General features: G+C 39.5%; 2 protein-coding genes across 2 annotated transcripts in view; both read right to left on the reverse strand.

Annotated features, from left to right (window-relative positions):
- The window catches only part of LOC121319536 (adiponectin receptor protein 2-like), a 47333-nt gene extending 37491 nt beyond the window's left edge, over positions 1 to 9842 (reverse strand). Inside the window, exon 1 of the mRNA XM_041257059.1 lies at positions 9713 to 9842. The gene's annotated coding sequence lies outside the window, so the exon portion shown is untranslated. The remainder of the gene's footprint in view (positions 1 to 9712) is intronic.
- Positions 9843 to 12960: 3118 nt separating this feature from the next.
- The window catches only part of LOC121319539 (protein Wnt-5b), an 84381-nt gene continuing 77917 nt past the window's right edge, over positions 12961 to 19424 (reverse strand). The window contains exon 5 of the mRNA XM_041257062.1: positions 12961 to 15491. Within this exon, the coding sequence (XP_041112996.1) occupies positions 15033 to 15491 (459 nt within the window). The 3' untranslated portion in view covers positions 12961 to 15032. The remainder of the gene's footprint in view (positions 15492 to 19424) is intronic.

Raw genomic sequence — 19424 nt, forward strand, 5'->3', positions numbered from 1 at the left:
CACTTTGCATTTTGTTAATTGATAAATATAATCTATTAACATGCCTATTTTTGAAAGCATTTTTACTTTACAGCATTTTTTCACACCTGCCTAAAACTTTTGCACAGTACTGTACATTTGCTGTAATAGTGTTTCATTTCCAATCTCAGTTGCTTTTTATGGGATCTCTGAGGAAATCAAAAAACAGCATTTCAACCACTGGATTTCAATCTCCTCTGTTGACATCAGTGTCTAAATGTGTAATTAGAAGGCAAGCTCTTTAAATAAATGCCTGACGAAAATTAAACTAGATACAGGAAGAAACAACAGATACTACAAGACATTGAGAAATGTTTGTCAAATAATTTGACTAAGACACTTTTAGTATTATAATAAGTTAATTGCCAGGAAAATTATTTTTAGCAATGAAAAAGTCAAACCTTTTTATTTTCACTTACACACATCGCATTAAGTTTTAGTTTACTGAACACCAATATTTTTAGGTTTGACCTGCAACCTTATAAAACTACCTATAGTAGTCACAACTTAGTTCAATTGAACATTGCTGTCTACCTACAGTACAGTATGTAAAAACATACATTTCTCTATCTCAATCACACAAGGTTATCAACTAAGAACATGTTCCCAGGACATGAGAGAATAACTCCTGTAACAATTGTAAAAAGATTTCTCTCTCTCACACACACACACTGAGCTGTACAACCAGACTCATAAGCACAGCAAAATGTATTTTGTTATATCCTTCTACGAGATCACAACCATATCTCTGACATTAGTTAGCTATGTGTGCAAGTTATAGTTTGACGGTGCAATATACAGTACCTATAGAAAGTCTACACCCCCTTTCAAAATGTTCACCTTTTGTTGCCTGGAATTAAAATGCATTAAGTTTTTTTTTTTTTCATTTATCTACACAACCTACCCCACAACTTCCAAGTGAAAAAAAATACTCTAGGTATTTGTAGAAAATTAATTAAAAAATAAAAACTGAACCATCTTAAAAAAAAGCTTAAAAACTGAACTAGTATAAAAATATTTCAAAGGCCCTGAATATCCCTTGGAGCACAGTCAAGACGACTATTAAGAAGTGGAAGGTGTATGGCACCACCAAGACCCTGCCTAGATCAGACCGTCCCTCCAAACTGGATGACAGAGCAAGAAGGAGACTGATCAGAGAGGCTACCAAGAGGCCAATGGCAACTTTGCAAGCGCAACAGGCTTTTATGGCCAAGACTCGTCAAAGTGTGCATGTGACAACAATATCTCAAGCACTCCACAAATCTGGCCTGTATGGTAGCATGGCAAGAAGGAAGCCATTACTCAAGAAAGCCCACCTTGACTCTTGTTTGAAGTATGTAAAAAAAACACTCGGGAGATTCTGTAGCCATGTGTCAAAAAGTTTTGTGGTCTGACCAAACTAAAATTGAACTTTTTGGCCTAAATGCAAAGCGCAAACACAACACATCACCGAAAGAACAACACCCCTACTGTGAAGCATGGTGGGGGTAGCATCATGCTATGGGGATGTTTCTCATCAGCAGGGACTGGGGCACTTGTCAGGATAGAAGGAAAAATGTACGAAGCAAAGTGCAAAGGAGTACTTGAGGAAAACCTGCTGCCCTCTGCAGGAAATCTGAAACTGGGATGGAAGTTCACCTTTCAGCATGACAATGACTCAAAGCACACAGCCAAAGCTACACTGGAGTAGCTAAGGAACAAAAAGGTAACTGTCCTTAAGTGGCCCAGTCAGAGCCCCAACCTAATTCCATTTGAAAATTTGTGTTATGACTTGAAGATTGCTGTCCATCGACGCGCCCCAAAGAACTTGACAGAGCTTGAATAGTTTTGTAAAGAAGAATGGTCAAATATTGCCAAATCTAGGTGTGCAAAGTTGGTAGAGATCTATCCCAACAGATTCACAGCTGTAATTGCTGCCAAAGGTGCTTCCTCCAAGTATTAACTCTAGGGGGTTGGCGACTTATCTAATTATCTTTCAGTTTTGTATTTTGAATATATCATTTCTTTCTCCAAAAAAAAAAAAAAAAAACTTTTCCCCTTAACAGTGTGGATTATGGTATGTAGATAAGTGGGAAAAAAAAACTCATTTAAATGCATGAAACTCTGAGGCACTGACACAACAAAATGTGAAAAAAGTTCAAGGGGGTGCATGCTTTCTATAGGCACTCTGTGTGTGTGTGTGTGTGTGTGTGTGTGTGTGTGTGTATATATTATATATATATATATATATATATATATATATATATATATATATATATATATATATATTTGGAGGTTCTGGCAGGGTCCCATCTTTTGATAACTTGGCTGATCGACAGCACTTTACTGGACCAGAAAAAAAGCACATTTTCGTAAATTTTTTTTGATACTTACAAAATTCACGTACTATGTATAAATTTATGATACATATTTAAATGTGATATGTAAATCATGGGAGCTCTAGAGATCTGAACACATTCTAAAAAAGTCATGACCTTTGTTAGTATTGGAAACATTTTAATATTATCATATTATTATATTATATTGGTACAGACAAAATTTGTCAATAAATTTACAATTTACGCGAAGTACGACGCCCTAAGAAACGGTGCATAACCGGTATAAGGCGACGACGACAATTGTACCGACGTTGCAAGTCAAAATTTTGATTATTCTTGTATTCTTTCAAATGTTTACTCCTCCTTCGGCCCTTGGGAAACTCGTTGCTTGTTTTGGTAATCGTCGCAATAACTAATTGATCCCAGTCTCTCATCAAGCAGCTTCTTGAAGGATGCCAGGGTTTCAGCTTCAACAACATTACTGGGGAGTTGGTGGTTGCAGACTCCAACTCTCTGTATAAAAAAGTGCCTCCTATTTTCTGTTCTGAATGCCCCTTCATCTAATCTCCATTTGTGACCCCTGGTCCTTGTTTCGTTTTTTCAGGTCGAAAAAGTTCCTTGGGTTGACATTGTCAATACCTTTAAGAATTCTGAATGCTTGAATCAGATCACCACATAGTCTTCTTTGTTCAAGACTGAATAGATTCAATTCTTTTAGCCTGTCTGCATATGACATGCCTTTTAAATGCAGGATAATTCTGGTCACTCTTCTTTGCACTCTTTCTAGAGCTGCAACATCCCTTCTGTAACAAGGAGACCAGAACAGAACACAATATTCTAGATGAGGTCTTACTAATGCATGGTAAAGTTTTAACATTACTTCCCTTGATTTATATTCAACACTTTCCACTATGTATTTTTTTTTTTTTTTTTATAGCTTCCCCACATTGTCTAGATGAAGACATTTTCTGAGTCAACATAAACTCCTAGGTCTTTTTCTATAGATTCCGTCTTCAATTTCAGTATCTCCAATATGGTAGTTATAATGCACATTTGTACTGCCTGCGTGCAGTACCTTACACTTCTCTATTAAATGTAATTTAATCATAGATAGATCATTTTGAATGATCTTTGCTGTTGCAAGTGTTTGCCACTTCATTTTTATGTCATCTGCAAATTTAACAAATTTGTATACTATACCAGAATCAAAGTCATTAATGTAGGTTAGGAAGAGCAAAGGACCTAATACTGACCCCTGTGGTACTCCACTGGTTACCTCACTCCATTTTGAGGTTTCTCCTCTATTCAGTACTTTGTTTTCTACATGTTAACCACTCCCTAATCCACGTGCATGCATTTCCTTCAATCCCTTTTGCATTCAGTTTGAGAATTAATCTTTAAAACAAATCGCAACAACTTTGCTAGTGTCTGTAACTGCTGTGGCCAAGACCATCAAACGATTTGAAGAAACTGGCACTCATGAGGACCGAACAATTAACTGCTCCTGAAATACAAGCTCTGCTAAAGGCTACTAGAAATACAGATGTTTCGGCATCAACTGTTCAGAGGAGATTTCGTGAAGCTGGCCTAACTGGAAGAACTGCTGCAATGAAACAAATGTTAAGAGTGCAGAATAAGAGGAAGAGACTTGCCTGGGCCAAGAAACAAGGAAACCAGACGTTTGAGGAGTGGAAGTCGGTCTTATGGACCGATGAGTCAAAATTTGAAATATTTGGGTCCAATCACTGAGTATTTGTAAGACGCAGAGAGGATGAGCGCATGAGTTCTGCATATGTGGTTCCCACTGTCAAGCATGGAGGAGGCGGTGTCATGGTCTGGGATTGCTTTGCTGGTGACAGAGTTGGTGATCTTTACCAAGTCCATGGCGGGCGATTTCCTGCTGAAACTTTTAACCAAATGCCTCGTATTTGTGAGGCTGTTATTAAGGCAAAGGGGGGCTATTTTGAGGAATCCAAGATTTAGAGACAATTTTCAATTTTCCTGAACATTACTTTCATATTCCTTACGTTTTGTTCTGTATATTGTAACATGTGTTTTCATTTTCAAGTATTTACAGAAACGTATACAACTTAAAACATTGTCAGTTATGAAAAAAAAACCTAATTCCCAGCATTTCTAGTGTTATTTTAACATCCAGTTTTCAGGCAGTATGATTTTAATGCAAGCTGTTTCTTCCAAGTGCTGTAGGTCATTCTTCCAATCTGACCAAATACAGAAACTGATTTGGCCTAGGTATGAGAAACCAGCAGAGTTTTGAATACATACTCATCTAAAGGATCTAATAACATACAAATGGATACTGCAAGGATCCTCATTATTATACTGTACAGAGCTCCTCATATGAACTGTTAAGTGAATTTTGTTGAAATGTTCAAAAACTGAAAACCTCTGGTAAATAATCAAAAACACTGGGGAAAACTCCAGCAGCTGCAGCATATTAGCGGTCAAAATAAGTTCAGCTAGTCTTGGGGGCCACAGACTAGATGAAATGTTCAAACATATCAAAAACAACTCACATTTACCACTGCAAACTTGGCATTTGAGAACGGCCTGCTCCTTCATTAAAGGTTTTGCCAGATTGAAAATTTGAGGGGTACAACAGCAAATTGACAAGTAGCTTCTCAGAACAGCGTGCTAAATACTTTAACCTTGCAGGAGGAGGGCAAGCTATCAAGCAGCCTAGCACTTATTCCAGGTGACAAAACAGAAGAATTTGACAGCATTTACTGTGATACATTACTGACATTTAATTGAAATAACATATTACAAATCTTTGAAATAAATAATGAAAATAATTAGTTCACACACCAGTCGGTGTTTAACAGTTGCAGGTGTGTGATGAAATGTAATGTGTTGTGTAAAACTGCAATAAGGTTGGAATCATTTATGTTTATAAGAATGAAACGCGGCAAGCCAAAATGTAACCCAAATGGGCAACTGACACTTTGATTCGAAAACACCTAAAAGTCATTTCAATCTGGCAGGAAGTGAAAGGAGTTTGGAGGTCCGTGGCGGAGTGTCCCGTCCCTTTGTTTATTATTATGATTTCCATTACATGAGAGTAGATGTTAAAACTTCATGTTGATTTGAACTTGGATCTCGCCAAGATAAGCACCAACTAAGACGTAGCTTTACAGTAAACTAATGTGATCCATCTGCATCTCCATCCATTTGCGTTTCTTTCCATCTGATGATGTTGAAATCCTTCGGTCTTGTGTTGATGGCTAAAATGTAATGCTGGCTCCAGGGATCAGCTTATTGTGCCTCCCTAGCGCATCAGCACATACAACGGCTGCGATGCTGGCTCCGGGGATCAACCACAGTGCGGTCTCCCCAGCGCATCAGCATGACAACCGTCTGGATTGAGCTAAGTAGGGTACATCTCTTGGGTCTTCAAGTGGGCACCTTCTGTCCTCTTGTGTTTCATCGACTAGCCCATGACACCTCAAGAGGGCTCGACAGTGATTTTGGCAACCCATTATCACCCCCCTCTGTCCCCCACTCAACTCAGCCCAGATTACTTACCCGTACATCAGCTTTGCTTTCTATCTATTGTGCTTGAGATCCGCAGCCAGAATCCTTCCGTCTCAACCACAGACAGTTGCTATTCCTTTCTGCTCCTCCAGATAAGTTCTTCACTGTGCGACACAACTCTCGGCCACTGAACCCGACATCTCTGAAAAAACAGGTTGTAGAGTGTGCCGCAAAAACTCGACAACTCACCTCCACTGGGTAAACCCGGACTCTCCATCCTCGCTGTTCAGCTTCAGCAGCTAGTTGAGCATACCAAAGTTTCTTACTCTCATACGCCCCATCCACAGCATCCACCCGTGGCACTGTCAACTCTACCACATGAATAAGGTGTGCTGATCCAGACTACAAGACAATATCTGGTCGAAGGTTAGTGGCGGCAATCTCAGGTGGAAAAATAAGCCATTGACCAACATATTCCAGCATTTTTCAGCTTCTAGCAGCTTCCAGTTGTATTGGGTGAGGCTTGGTTTTAACACCTTTTCTTGCTGGTTGCTCTCCTGGATGGAGGAATATTGTCTTTTGTGTGTAATGCTTTGATGGAAATTGTGGCAACTTACTGGTCAGGTTACGCTCGTCTTCCAATGCTAAGGCCAAACATTGCAGCACCTGGTCATGGCGCCAAGTAAAACAGTCTTGGCTAAGACCCAACTTACATCCTGTGAAAATGTGCCTTAATGTTGCAGGTGATGAACACAGAGACCAGATATATTTATTTATATTATGATTTATATGACAGTGAAAGCCAATACTATTTGTTATTGTTTGGTGTATATATTTTAGAAACCTCGTGAGGATGTGTGACTGATCAGCTACGGATTAATTAACTAGCTGACAGTCAAGCATCCTTTTTAAACTCAGTAATTGTTGCGTCTCAGTGCCTCATACACCTATATCCCATCTTTGATTTTCTTCTTTGTATTATTTGATGGCTTGTCCGACTCTCTATTTCCCTAAAGTTTTGTAAATATGAATACATTTTAAATATCGTAGTAACACTTATGAGAAATCAACAGTTCTCCAATGTAATGTCCTACTCATAATAACTGGTGGCTCAAATACTACTGTATATTGAAGACATACCTTCTACCAAACAGACACTATAAGATGTTATGTATTTCAGAAACAGTAGTAGACTCTCGCTAATCCAAATCAGTTGAGGTCAGTCAGTTCAGAGAAGTGATTTTTTAAGTGAGTGCTGATAGTAACCTGTACTTTACTACAAATGCATTGTGTAGTTGTCTTTGTTCTGTGTTTTTTATACTGCATGTCTGCAAAAAACAGTAACTTATTTGAATTAAATACTGAAATTGTAAATATTTACACTTCACAGAATGATATTTGCTTGGTTTCTATAGCTGCTTTAGCAATGCATTTCATGATCATCATAGTTCAGATTATAGGTCAATGCAGACAACTGGGGTTGGGATAAGCTGGTCTTTTCTCTATATGAGACATATTGTTCCTTAAACATTTTTTATCACTGAACCAAAAATATCATGTGAAGAAAAATAAGGGAGAGTATTTATTTAATTAAATTAGGTTCATTTTCTTGAGCTATACCAGAGCTTGCAGATGATATTCAGAACCTCCCACTGCTGCAGGGAGCAGGAAAAAAACAGGTCTGCTGTGCCATGAAGACATCAAGGAGTGAGGCAGCTTGTGTGCCTCCTGCTTAAAATAACTCAAGAGAATGTAAACAAGCCAGACAGCCAACAAGGTCAGCTCTCAGATGAAGAAAGGATAGAAAGTGAACTAAGGAAGAATGGAGTCAATAGTCACAAATATGTAATATTATTTAATCAATTTCAAATCTGATTGTGGGACAATGAAGCTTCTACATGACCCACTAATTAATGTCTAGTTCAAATGACAAACAAATTCCTTTTTCTAGAACAGATTTTATAATTTGCTTGGCAGCAAGCCTCAAAAGAAATGTAGGTCTATTTCCAAATAGAGGTGACCTCACACACATAAATATGGTAGTGAGAGTCTCACTCTCTAAACTAGTGTTAATGAAGGGCAAATCATAACAATACAAACTAAGTCACACCCCTGCATTGAAACACTCAAAAAATTGGCAGATTCTACATCATTGTTGCCTGAGCTTACAATGCCTTGTTATACTTATAAAACGGCAGTTTAAAATCATTTCTATTACCACCTAGACACTGATTTACAAAACCATATTAAACACCCCTAATACATATACACATACTGTTTGGACTATACATTATCTTGTAGGATTATATATGTGTATATATATATAATATATAATATATATATATATATATATATAAACATATATAAAATAAATTTATATTATATATATATATATATATATATTTATACCTATATGTACAGTATTAAAAGGTCATTGTGACCTATATGTACAGTATTGTAAATAAGAAATTCCTATACATAGTTCCATAAAAACTTGAGAAGTGATTTCAAAGATTTTAATATAGCATAGAGACAGGAAAAGTAGGTTACTGTTATACCAGGCAATGCTGTCACTGCGATGGCATTTCATATACCACTGCTTGATTCTTAAGCTCAAGTGTCCATGCTAAGATGCTTACCTGTACATACACTACCCTTGAACTTTAATGATACCAGTTACTGTAAACAAAAGTTTACAGGAAATTAACACAAAAAAATATGGGTAAATTAGGCTAAATGCACCACTGTTGAAAATGTAGCATAATAATATTCAGGAGTGGAAATAAGACTCCAGATACATTCCTGGTTTTACTATGAGTTTAATAAGACATACCTGAGCTTGTTTTTGTATTTACCTCATGCAAGCACCTAAGACCACTGAACAGCGTAAAAAAAATGTATTTCCTTTTCTAAACGAGCACGATTGAAAGCTGGACACGCGTGATGGTTAAAATGTTCACATTATTCGTTTAGTACGCACTACTGTCTCGCGCACCTGAGAGAAACCAATTCATACAGGCAGCAACGATGAACTGAGAGAGAGAGAGAGAGAGAGAGAGAGAGAGAGAGAGAGAGAGAGAGAGAGAATTGACATCAATGACGTGGCTCTAGGAAACCTTCCTGTCAGCCAGTACTTCGATCTATGACAAATGTTAGTTTAAACGTCACTTAAAAAAAAAAAGGCTAGTCAGTCACCACGACTACATTAAAACAAACCTCTTCCGAATATTATTTAACTTTGAATGACTGAATAATTGCAGCTCAGTTTGTTGTGAACCAGTGGGTATCTTGCTTTAGTGTTTCATCATTTACAAACAATACCGTCAGCATGCTGGAGAATACCATAACGAGGTAAAACAATGAAACAGAACAGTGTTACGTGTTACACTTGTAGCTAGTAGTACTTTCACTGAAGTTATCACCGTCTGCTGCCCAACTTGATTTACGACACCTGTTCTAGTAGTATTATTGCTTTCGTTGACAAACAACCAAGGGTTTGGTAACACTGCCCTCGTTTATATTGTATTGCTGATCTAAACAATGCAGTCAGCGGCAGTGTAAGTTACAGCGTAACGGTTTAAAATAACACAGAAACAAAAGAAAAACGGTTTCTGTCGAAGATAGTTTGAAGGGAGTATGATAAGCACCACGCTGGAAGTGTGTGTAAGCCAGTTCTGTCTACATAATGTAAAAAACAAAGCTTGTTTAATTTGTCACACGTCTTCACTATAGCCCTCGACTTGCTGCTGCACTCACACTCTATAGTATGAAGATAAACAGAGGCCAACGGTCTCTGTATGAGTATTTTCAGTAACATAAACACCCCTATATGATCCCTCCTCAGTGCACAACATATCGATAAATAGAATAAAATGTATTACCTTAACACGTAGCCGACACCACAGTCGTTTCAAACGTGACGCAGACAACTGACAAACAAGACTGATGTTTCAGACCCCTTCTGTCTTAACACTGCCCTGTAAACTAACTTGACTCCTTCTTGCCGTAACACTGTCTGTGACAACCATCGCGTGAACCGTGAACAGCCAATGAGACCGCGCTAACTGCTCACGTGCATGACTTAAGGTTTACAAAGGGTCAGCAAATAACGCCATCCGTAGCCCTGGCTTTGCAGCGCATGATGGGATTTGTAGTTTTGTTTTGTAGCATGCGGATGTTTAGTGTGGGTGTCGGTACAGAAAGAAAGTATGATTTATTATCTCCTAAAGATAGAAAGAGAGAAGGACGCAGTCATTCAGGATTTTAAAGCAGGTGTTTACAACAGTCATTATAGGTGTTATGATTGATACTGACCTTGAGGTGCCTGTTTGGAACCACTGAATACTTTTAGTGTGTTGGGTATGTTAGGTACAACTCTTAGATAAACTTTAGCTGGTGGTTTGCAGTGTTTCATCTGGTCCTGTTGAGTCAGGAGACGTGGTGCTGCTTGAGAAACGTTAAACTGGACCTAAAACAAAATCCATTAAAAACGCCTTTACTGCAAAGGCAACTTTTTGTTGTGTACACTCCTAAACGTATCTAATTGCAGTCAACCTTGTGTGGGATTGTATATACTCAAAAATATTGTATATACACTTCCACTTCCCGATTCCCAGCTGGTCACCAATTTGCTCCATAGCATTGACTATAACTAGTGGTACCTGTAGCGTGTGATCTTTTTGTGTGTACTCTACTGTCTGTCGCACAATGGCTCATACAGGACAGAGCTCCCTCAGTACTGATTCAGTAATGGACTAAGCGGTTCTTTCACAGTGAGTCAATGTTGACAGCAGATCGTCACGTTCTATGTTTTACTGTAAAAGGGCCCTTCACTGATGCGTTTTCAATCATGAATGTTTTTATGTGCAAGTCAGATAGCAAAATAAAGGCTGTACTATGCTATCTGCTCTACATGTCTATCATGTTGCATAACAGGAAACCCAGTAACCCCAGTGTGGAAAGTCAGGATAATCAGATCTGTTTTCATAGAGCAGGGACATAAATGATTTCAGGTTGAAGTGCTGCTTTGCGTATTTTTATGGCCAGAGTCAAAATCAAAGAAGATATTTTCAACCACAAAAGACAAGTAAACACATGGGTACAGCCTTTGTACCCTGACCTGACTCTTCCCCCTGTCTCCTGACTTCCCCTCTCCTGTCTCTCCCCAACTCTTCCCTCTTCCTCCTCTCTCCCTGACTCCCCCTCTCTCCCTGTCTCTTCCCCTGAAAGTTCCCCTCTCCCCATGCCTCTCCCCTGTCTCTTCCCCGTCTCTCCCAATGACTGATCCCCAACTCTTCCCCCTGTCTAGCGTCTCTCTCCTGAATCTCCATGTCTCTCCCTGACTCCTTGTCTCTCGTCGCGACTCCCCTGTCTCTTCTTTCCTTCCAACTTAATTGGATTCCTGGTATAGCACTGTGGTGTCTATACACCCTGTCACATGCACACACACACACACACACACACACACACACATATAATATTACTGACCAGGCATGGCTGTGCTGATTTTAAACTGGTCACACAGGTTCAAGAGACTGTAGTGCCGGTTAAAAGGCTTGTTATGTGTTTTATTAAATACAATAACAATTGTACAATCCAGTTTTTCATTTCCTCATTGAAAACCCCAAACATATGGTAAATAAAGATTGCCATTCAGTTAACTCTGTATACTTTTAGAACTCGATATGACCCAAGAAATATAACTTTAGCTGAGCTATAGCAGAAGCTATTCAGATACCTCACAAATTAACTACCAGCTTTTATATGCCTGCACAGACTCCATATCAATGCAATTTGATCCACAGCCAATGGCAACAGCTGCTGCTGGTTGTCCCTCCATGGCATTACAGAGAAGTGTGCCCACTATCTGGTAGTCATCATCTAGCCGAGAGTTTGGAGTTTCCTGTACTGGTTGTATGCTCGTTTGTATTACTGTTCAGCAAAGTTATCACCATGCATTCTGGCCTGGGTAAGATCTGTTGCTTAAATGGTCAGGTGCCAGCAATCTGAGCAATAAGGTCACTGCTGAATCAAGGACCTGTACAGTAAACCGTGGTAATCTCCTTCAATGAGGGCTTCCCGATTTGTAAGATGCAAATCTTTGTGTATTAGTAGTAAGAACAGCAGGTATCAAAAAGGAAGTTCACGTGGTTGTTTGTTATCTAATTACTATTATTGTATATATGTGTTACATGTGTCATTGACTAGGTGCTATCAATTATTTTTCCCAATCGGTTTAGCTTATTAAACATGTAATTTAAGTCACGTCGCCACTGCAACTTATTAACAGCAGCTGCACTTAAAATTTTGCTGCTGTCGCACTCAGAATGTCAAAGACAAAGCAGTCTAAACATTTACACCACAGCAGGTTCATTATAAACAACCTTAAATCTGTTAATATCAGCTTTTATATCTCTTTTACTAACATTGAATGACGTGGAATATGTTTCCAAGTGTTCGATGGCTGCCTCTAATCAACTGGAGTGTACTTTCCCTTGTGCTCTGCTTCACTTGCAGACACAACAAAGAGTGTGCAAGAAGTACACTGTCAGCCACTGAACACTCAATCCTGACCAGAGCACCCCCTGCCTGCCATTCAGTCCTGGGTCTCTCTCAAGCAGAGAGGTAGTTGTATCGATAAGAACACAAAAAAAGGACTTGTTCATTATTACATTTTTTTTTGTTTGCTTTTTTTTTAATGTTAGTGGGTTGAGAAAAAAAAAACAGAAATACATATTAAGTATATATACTTATCAGACAGTAGTTGTTTTAGGATACAAAATAAATGTTGTAGTTGTCTTATAGTCTGCATTACATGTGTTAGGTTACAAAGGATATTTACAGATTGCAAGAAAATATAAAAGTACTTTGTCCCAGTCTGTGTGTGCGTCTGTAGCTGGGATGGGAGAGTGTGTGTGTGTAGAAGGAAGGGGGGGTGGTATTGTTGGCTGGAGAGAGTCAGTTTGATGACAGGCAGGACCTTCTCTTTAAATAAATAATCATCAAACAAAGGCTTGGTCCTGCATACCACCATCCTGCCCTGTGTTTAAGCTGAGCTGCTCTTCTCAAGAGAAAAATGACAAAACCAGACAGGGGTGGACAGAGTAGCCCAAAAGAGTGCACTTAAAAATATCTGGTTTAAAACCAAAAAAAAAAAAATGTTAAAAAAAACAAGAAGAAAAAGAATAATACATATATGATATAAAAGCCATTAATAAAGCAGTACTTAATTATTTTTAATAGTTCTGGGAGGTTCTGCTGCTTGCATGCCTTGTAAAGGAGAGTCTGTTTGCTCTTTCCTACTGTATGTCTTTCTTGCACTGTGTTAAATCCACCTATAGAGGCAGTATGGAATCTAAGATGGATGAGTTACCTCAGTGACATTCTCTACACTGGTGAACTTGCTACACTGGTGCCCTGCTATTGTGAGACATGCCATTCATCTGTATCCAGGTTTCAGATCATTGGAACTGGAACAGAAGTGCTGTACTGCCTCAAGAACCCTTCCTTCCTGCAGGACGTATGGCTGGCTGAACACGATGTCAATCACCCATTCCAGCCGGCCCCAGAAATATTCTGTCAGTCTTTCCACAGCATTCACAGACACACAGGTGTTACATAGTCTGCGATACATGTCCAATGCACATTAGGAATCATATGGGCTATACATATACATGTATATATTTGGGTTCTGACTGGAACAAAAACTGGACTACACTAGAATAGAGTGGAATGGCCCTTTGGTTGCAGATTTACCCACTGTTTTACACCCTCACAACGAGACCAAAATTTGCTCAAGCATTCCTTTACACCTTCTTGAGGCCTAGCCTCTTACAAAAGACTGCTGTAAACTCCCATCTGTGTCTCTAGTCCCCTCTCTGACTGGCAGGTAAGGGGGATCATGGGCTTTGTTTAATTGCTATGGTAACGTCACTGTCCCAGGGGACCCATTTTACTTTCGGCCTCATAATTGATAACTACGTTGGTTACAACATGGTTAGGCTTCCTATTTTAATAGCCACATTCCCAACCTTCTCTGTATTTCTGGGTGAAAAAAACAGTTCTCTACAAAACATTAATTTTGTATGCATTCCGACCTCCTGTGCCCAAGAAAACTACAGTCACTTCCTTTCACCTGGAACTTTTGCTGATGAGGGAAAGGAAGAAACATCAAGATTATGGACTGTTTTGGGGGTTTTTTTTGTGTTTTTCTTTGATATGACTGTTTGTTTTATAAGTCACAACAAATATGAACACAGTAATTCAATTGAGCAAAAGTTGTAGGTTCTGGTAAACTGTAAAACAGACAGCACCACATATAGAGCATGGTCTGTAATATTATTGCATCTTTCTGTAGTGCTCTTTCTTTAAAATGCTTCAAGAACTTGTAGTCCAACCATATTCTCATTACAGTTACAGCATGCATAATTCAACCTCCACAATAACTTTATGTCCTCAGGTTTGCTACATAAACGTTTGGGGTCTGGCACAGTTTGTTTTATGATGGCCATCCTTTCTTGTGAGAGTGTTTTCCAACAGTGTAATCATATCCACATCTTTCAGTTCAATCTTCACTGAGCACATTTTGAGGCACAAGTTCAGCCAGCCAGGCCCTGCACAAGAGGGGGCCTTATGTTTCGACTGAGGATGCTATTCTCTGTTCGAGTGAAATAAAAACTAATTCTAAATTGAAGTGATTTCAGACACCACATGTTCTTTCCAGGGTGAACAGCGAGGGGCAACCGGAAAGAGCTTGGAAGGGAAGCGAGCCAAGGAAGACGAGTCACACAGCCAGCTATGGGGTATTCCAAACTTGAGACTTTGTGGGCGTGATGGGGCTTATACCAAAGCCATATTCCTCAATAAGTCGGTATTACTGATTTGTGTTTGGCTTCTGGGGATTTGATCAAACGCACCCATCCAGTATACTGGATTCAAAACTTGATTTAATGCAAGGGTAGGCTTCTGTGGTGAGAAATCAGTTTCCGCCTATAGCCCATATTGGATATTTCAGTCGGGCCAGTAAGCTGGTTTATGGAGAGCATTGCATCCTGGATAGAGGGGATGTTTTGTGGGGTTTTACGTTGTATACAAAAATAAGTAGTTTTTTTTCTTATTAAATTATTATCTTCTATTTATTTATTAAATCTTTTTTTATGGTGAGTGTGTTTTTTATTTCTTGGTTTCCTCAATCTCTGGGTTCTATTTACAGACAAACTGATCCACAATCTGCGTGCAGCGCTTGCACTTGACGTAGCAGCACCAGTGGAACTTGCAGTGGCAGCGCTCATACTGGTAGGTTTTGAACTGGTCATAGCCCCGGCCACAGCACATGAGCTCGCAGCCGTCCATCCCCTCGGAGGTCTTGTTGCAGAGACGGCCCTCGGTGCCGAGCGAGCCGGTGCTCTCGTTGCGGAGGCAGTAGTCTGGGCTCTGATCCATGTATGCCAGGTCCTCGGGGGTGGGTGGGTTGAAGCGCTGGTTCACCAGCTCCAGCTTGCCTTTGCGGTTGATCCTCATGGCAGCCGCGCTGTCGTACTTCTCCTTGAGGAATTCACCCACTTTGCGGAAGTCGGCCAGCTGGAGCCAGCAGGTCTTGAGGCTGCAGGAGCCCGATACGCCATGGCACTTGCAAGCCACATTCGCCATGTTGTACACCGCCTGGAAGCAGAAAGAAAGCAGAAATAGGAATTAGCAGAGATTAAATCAGCAACTGGTTTACTTATTGGATGCCGGTCAGGTAACAATAGACAGAAGAAGACTTTAGTAGTCTAAAGCAAGAAGAAAAAATGAAAACAAAACTGAACACATACATATTATTAGTCTATTGTAAGTCACTCTGCAGCAGTTGAGGATTCACAGTTCACCCACTAGTCTGTGTAATAATAATAGTTCTGTCAAGATCATGAGATCATTCAAGATTCTGATATAATTTATCTTGTGATCTCAACATAACAATTTTTTTTATTTTATTTCTATCCATGTCCTCAATGAGCCACCGTAGGTTACCATCCTTTGTAGAACTTAGTGAAGCTTTTGGTATTACTGCTTGGTTGCTCTACTAAGGATAGTGTTGTGTCTCATACAGCATGCAGCTCTAAGAGGGAAATACACTTTGAGGAAATAAAGCCCTGAAAACATATAAGATCTGCTTTGCTTAAGAAGCAAACTACAAGTGCAATAACATTTTATTTCACTGCACAGCGATTTTTTTTCTTTGTGGCTTGGAATTCGGATAGTTATGGTATAATAAGAGTCAATATACGTTACGTTGGAAGTGTTTGTGTCTAGCCAGTGGAGCAAGCCTGACCCCTACTGGTTGCTACTATAAGGTACACACTTTTTTACGAGAGCAAAATATAAAGCTGAAGAGTAAACACTCGCAAAATATAAGATAAACAAAGCCAGACAAGTCTCCTGGACCCTCGCCGCCTTGTCTACAAACGGGATGTGACTGCTTGTCATACCACGGCATTGGTTTAATAGTGCACTCTTACTGATAACACTGCAGTGACAAAACACACGGGCTTGCCTTGCAAAGGTTTCTAACGCAGGATTCGAAGATACTACAGCAAGCATTCAGTACTAAAAAGAAATGCCTTTTATGTTATATTCTGTAGTTTCTTTTTAATATCACTAAAGTATCTTACGATATAATATAAGGAATCAGTACGACATCTTTGCATGACACAAAAATGTTACGAATTGTGATTCTATCAATAAATCAAGATAATACAAGAATAATAAACTCACCATGCAGAACTGAAGCCTCCTAAATCAGAGACCGTGACAGTGATTTAAATGGACCTTTTCTCCTGACAGTTTCTCCTGTAAATTTGCCATCAGTGAGGGGCATTGGATTCTAACGTTTAAACTTCAACATTAGACGCTTAAAGAGGAAGTAGCGGAGTTCTGAAAAATATAGCGTTATACATCCCTACGTGTTGCTACAACCGTTTAAATAACTTACCTGGAATGGTTCTTTTCATTGTTAACATCCTGACAACTTTTTACACTTACAACTTTAAAGACTATTTCAATGCTATTTAAAAAAAAAAAAAACTGATGCTACAGTGCACTGTGGTTTGAGATCAGTCCTCTAAATCATGGCAGGAAGAGAGAATACCTCATCGTGGATCGTTATTGCTGTGTTACCTGTTTGACAATGTGGGCAATAATCCTTACACTATCAGTGCATTAGAGCGGACATTTTGAAAAGAGCTTTGAAACATTTTAAAGTCATAAGTGTAAAAAGTTGTCAGGATGTTAACAATGAAAAGAAAAATATTTTTAAACAATTGTGGCAACACCTTGGGAAATGTAACTGTCATTTCTGGAACCCCGCTACTTACCCTTTAATATTGAGAATATTATAAGAAGCCCTTCAACACTTTTTATACATTACTACAGCATGCATTTGTGTGTAACACAGCATGTCTGCAACATTTAATTGCAAATGGAAAAGACATTTTGAAAATGCAATCATTTGGCCTACTACTATGTAAATATTAAGACTAACATCTATTTTTAGCCTGCATATTTTTGACAAGGGTGAAGGCAAATTACTAAATGTTTAACATTTTATACACTGACATTTAAACTATGAAAACCTCTACTAACAATTCCACGCACCTTTAACCCCCCACCCCCACCCCCCCCCCCAGCACTTTTGGATCTATGCAAATGAAGGCTGGGTTGATTCGTCTCCCGGCTCAGATAGACAGACATTAACTCCCTATCTGCCATCTCTGAGCACCCAGAACAAGCAACATCAAAGGGCTCCCTGAACTTTGATTCCAAGATCCTCCTGAACAGGACATTATATACCTCGGGGCTTTGAGTGGCTGGTGTTGTGGCTCCAGTATAAATACATTATTAGGGCCTGTGATCCACTCGTATGACCATAGTGCCACTATAGCACAACGTTTGGGTCCAAAAGCCAATGCAACACAGCAAAGGAAACTTTATAACTTCAATAGCAAACTTCATGTCTTTTTTTACCGCAAAATGCACCACTAATATGTGTTAGCAATCCAATAAAGTACTTGATAATAATATAATGTAACATGAGAAATAATGCACAGCCTGCTAGTATAAAAAACTATACATGGAAAACAAAAAGAGGAGCTAAAAATCTACTGTTTACCATGGTCAATTTGCAGGGTCCTTTTGCCAAGCTTAAAATGTGCCACTATTCATTAAGGGACTGATGTATGGATCAGCGCAGTGCAAACAATTGCGGTTGCAAAATCCAAATTGCCTCGTGACTAGGCAATTATTTTGCACTGCAGCCTATGCAAGAGCAATGCATATTACTCATCACACACAAATAATGAGCTGTGGTCATGATAATGAGGGTGTCAATGATCGCCGCCTGTGCATCTGGGTATTTAGCGGCCGCACTTACAGCCCAGAGGTGAGGTGAGTTAGGAGTACAGAGAGCAGCAGGTGCTGTATGAGATTCGTGGAGCACGAAAATCAAACCAAACAAAAAAATATGTCGGAGGAAGAGCAGCAAAGTCCTCCTGACGCACAGAAAAGAAAAGGAGAAGCTGACAGTCCTTACAGCTGAGGTCACTCAACATGAAATTGAGTTATTTGGAAAAGCCAACATCAGTTATGCTACGAAAGACGCCATATGGTCCACTATAGTTGAGAAAGTCAATGCTGTCATTGCTACAAGGAGGACAGTCAACCAGGTTATAAAAAGATGGCAGGACCTGCGACCACAAACAAAAGCGAAACTCACAACGCAGCACAGGCAAGCAGCAGGAACAGGAGGAGGAACATTAGGAGGCAGTGTGGTCCAGTGGTTAAAGTCCAGGGCTTGTAACCGGTTCAAACGCCACCTCTGCCATTGACTGACTCACTGTGTGATTCTGAGCAAGTCACTTAACCTCCTTGTGCTCCATTCTGCAGTTAAATGTTAAATCTCTGTCCTATTGTAAGTGACTCTGCATATAATGCACAGTTCACAGCCTACCTCTGTAAAGTGCTTTGTGCTGGTGGTCTACTATGAAAGATATTATTATTATATTATCCACATCACAACTGACACCACTGGAGAGGCAAGCGGAGAGGACAATCTATTTCAAACAAAGTGACCCTGGGTTTGAATATGCAGGGTCTTTTCCACCTTGCCCTTCCCCTACGAAGGTTTTCCTGTCTGTTCTTAACAAAAGCTAAGCGTCACCGCATCAGGAAGTGTGCCACAGCAGCCACCCTGAGGCCAATGACAGGTCTCTGAAGGTGTGTGGTTTTATATAGCTCTTAATTATTTGCTCTACAATGGTTTGCACCTTGTCAGGAGGTGCAAAGTTTTGGGAGGTTAGCAATTGCCTAAGTGCAAGGCAAAATCCTTCCATCTCATTATAATGTTTGCACCCGCTTAGTATTCCAGACCCCACCCAATTCCATGCTCTTTTCTTCATTTGAATGCATTTCAATATCATTTACATGGATTAATGAATTGAAAGTGCTAATTTGATAGCGGGTACAGAACGCCAGGTGAAAACTATTCTTTACATATGCTTCATTTTTAGAGACTGCTTTACGGCAGCTAAACACGGTTTGTGGCAGCAATATGGGTGCACA

The sequence above is a fragment of the Polyodon spathula genome, chromosome 8 (genome assembly GCF_017654505.1).
Source record: "Polyodon spathula isolate WHYD16114869_AA chromosome 8, ASM1765450v1, whole genome shotgun sequence".
In the NCBI taxonomy this organism is placed as follows: Eukaryota; Metazoa; Chordata; class Actinopteri; order Acipenseriformes; family Polyodontidae; genus Polyodon; species Polyodon spathula.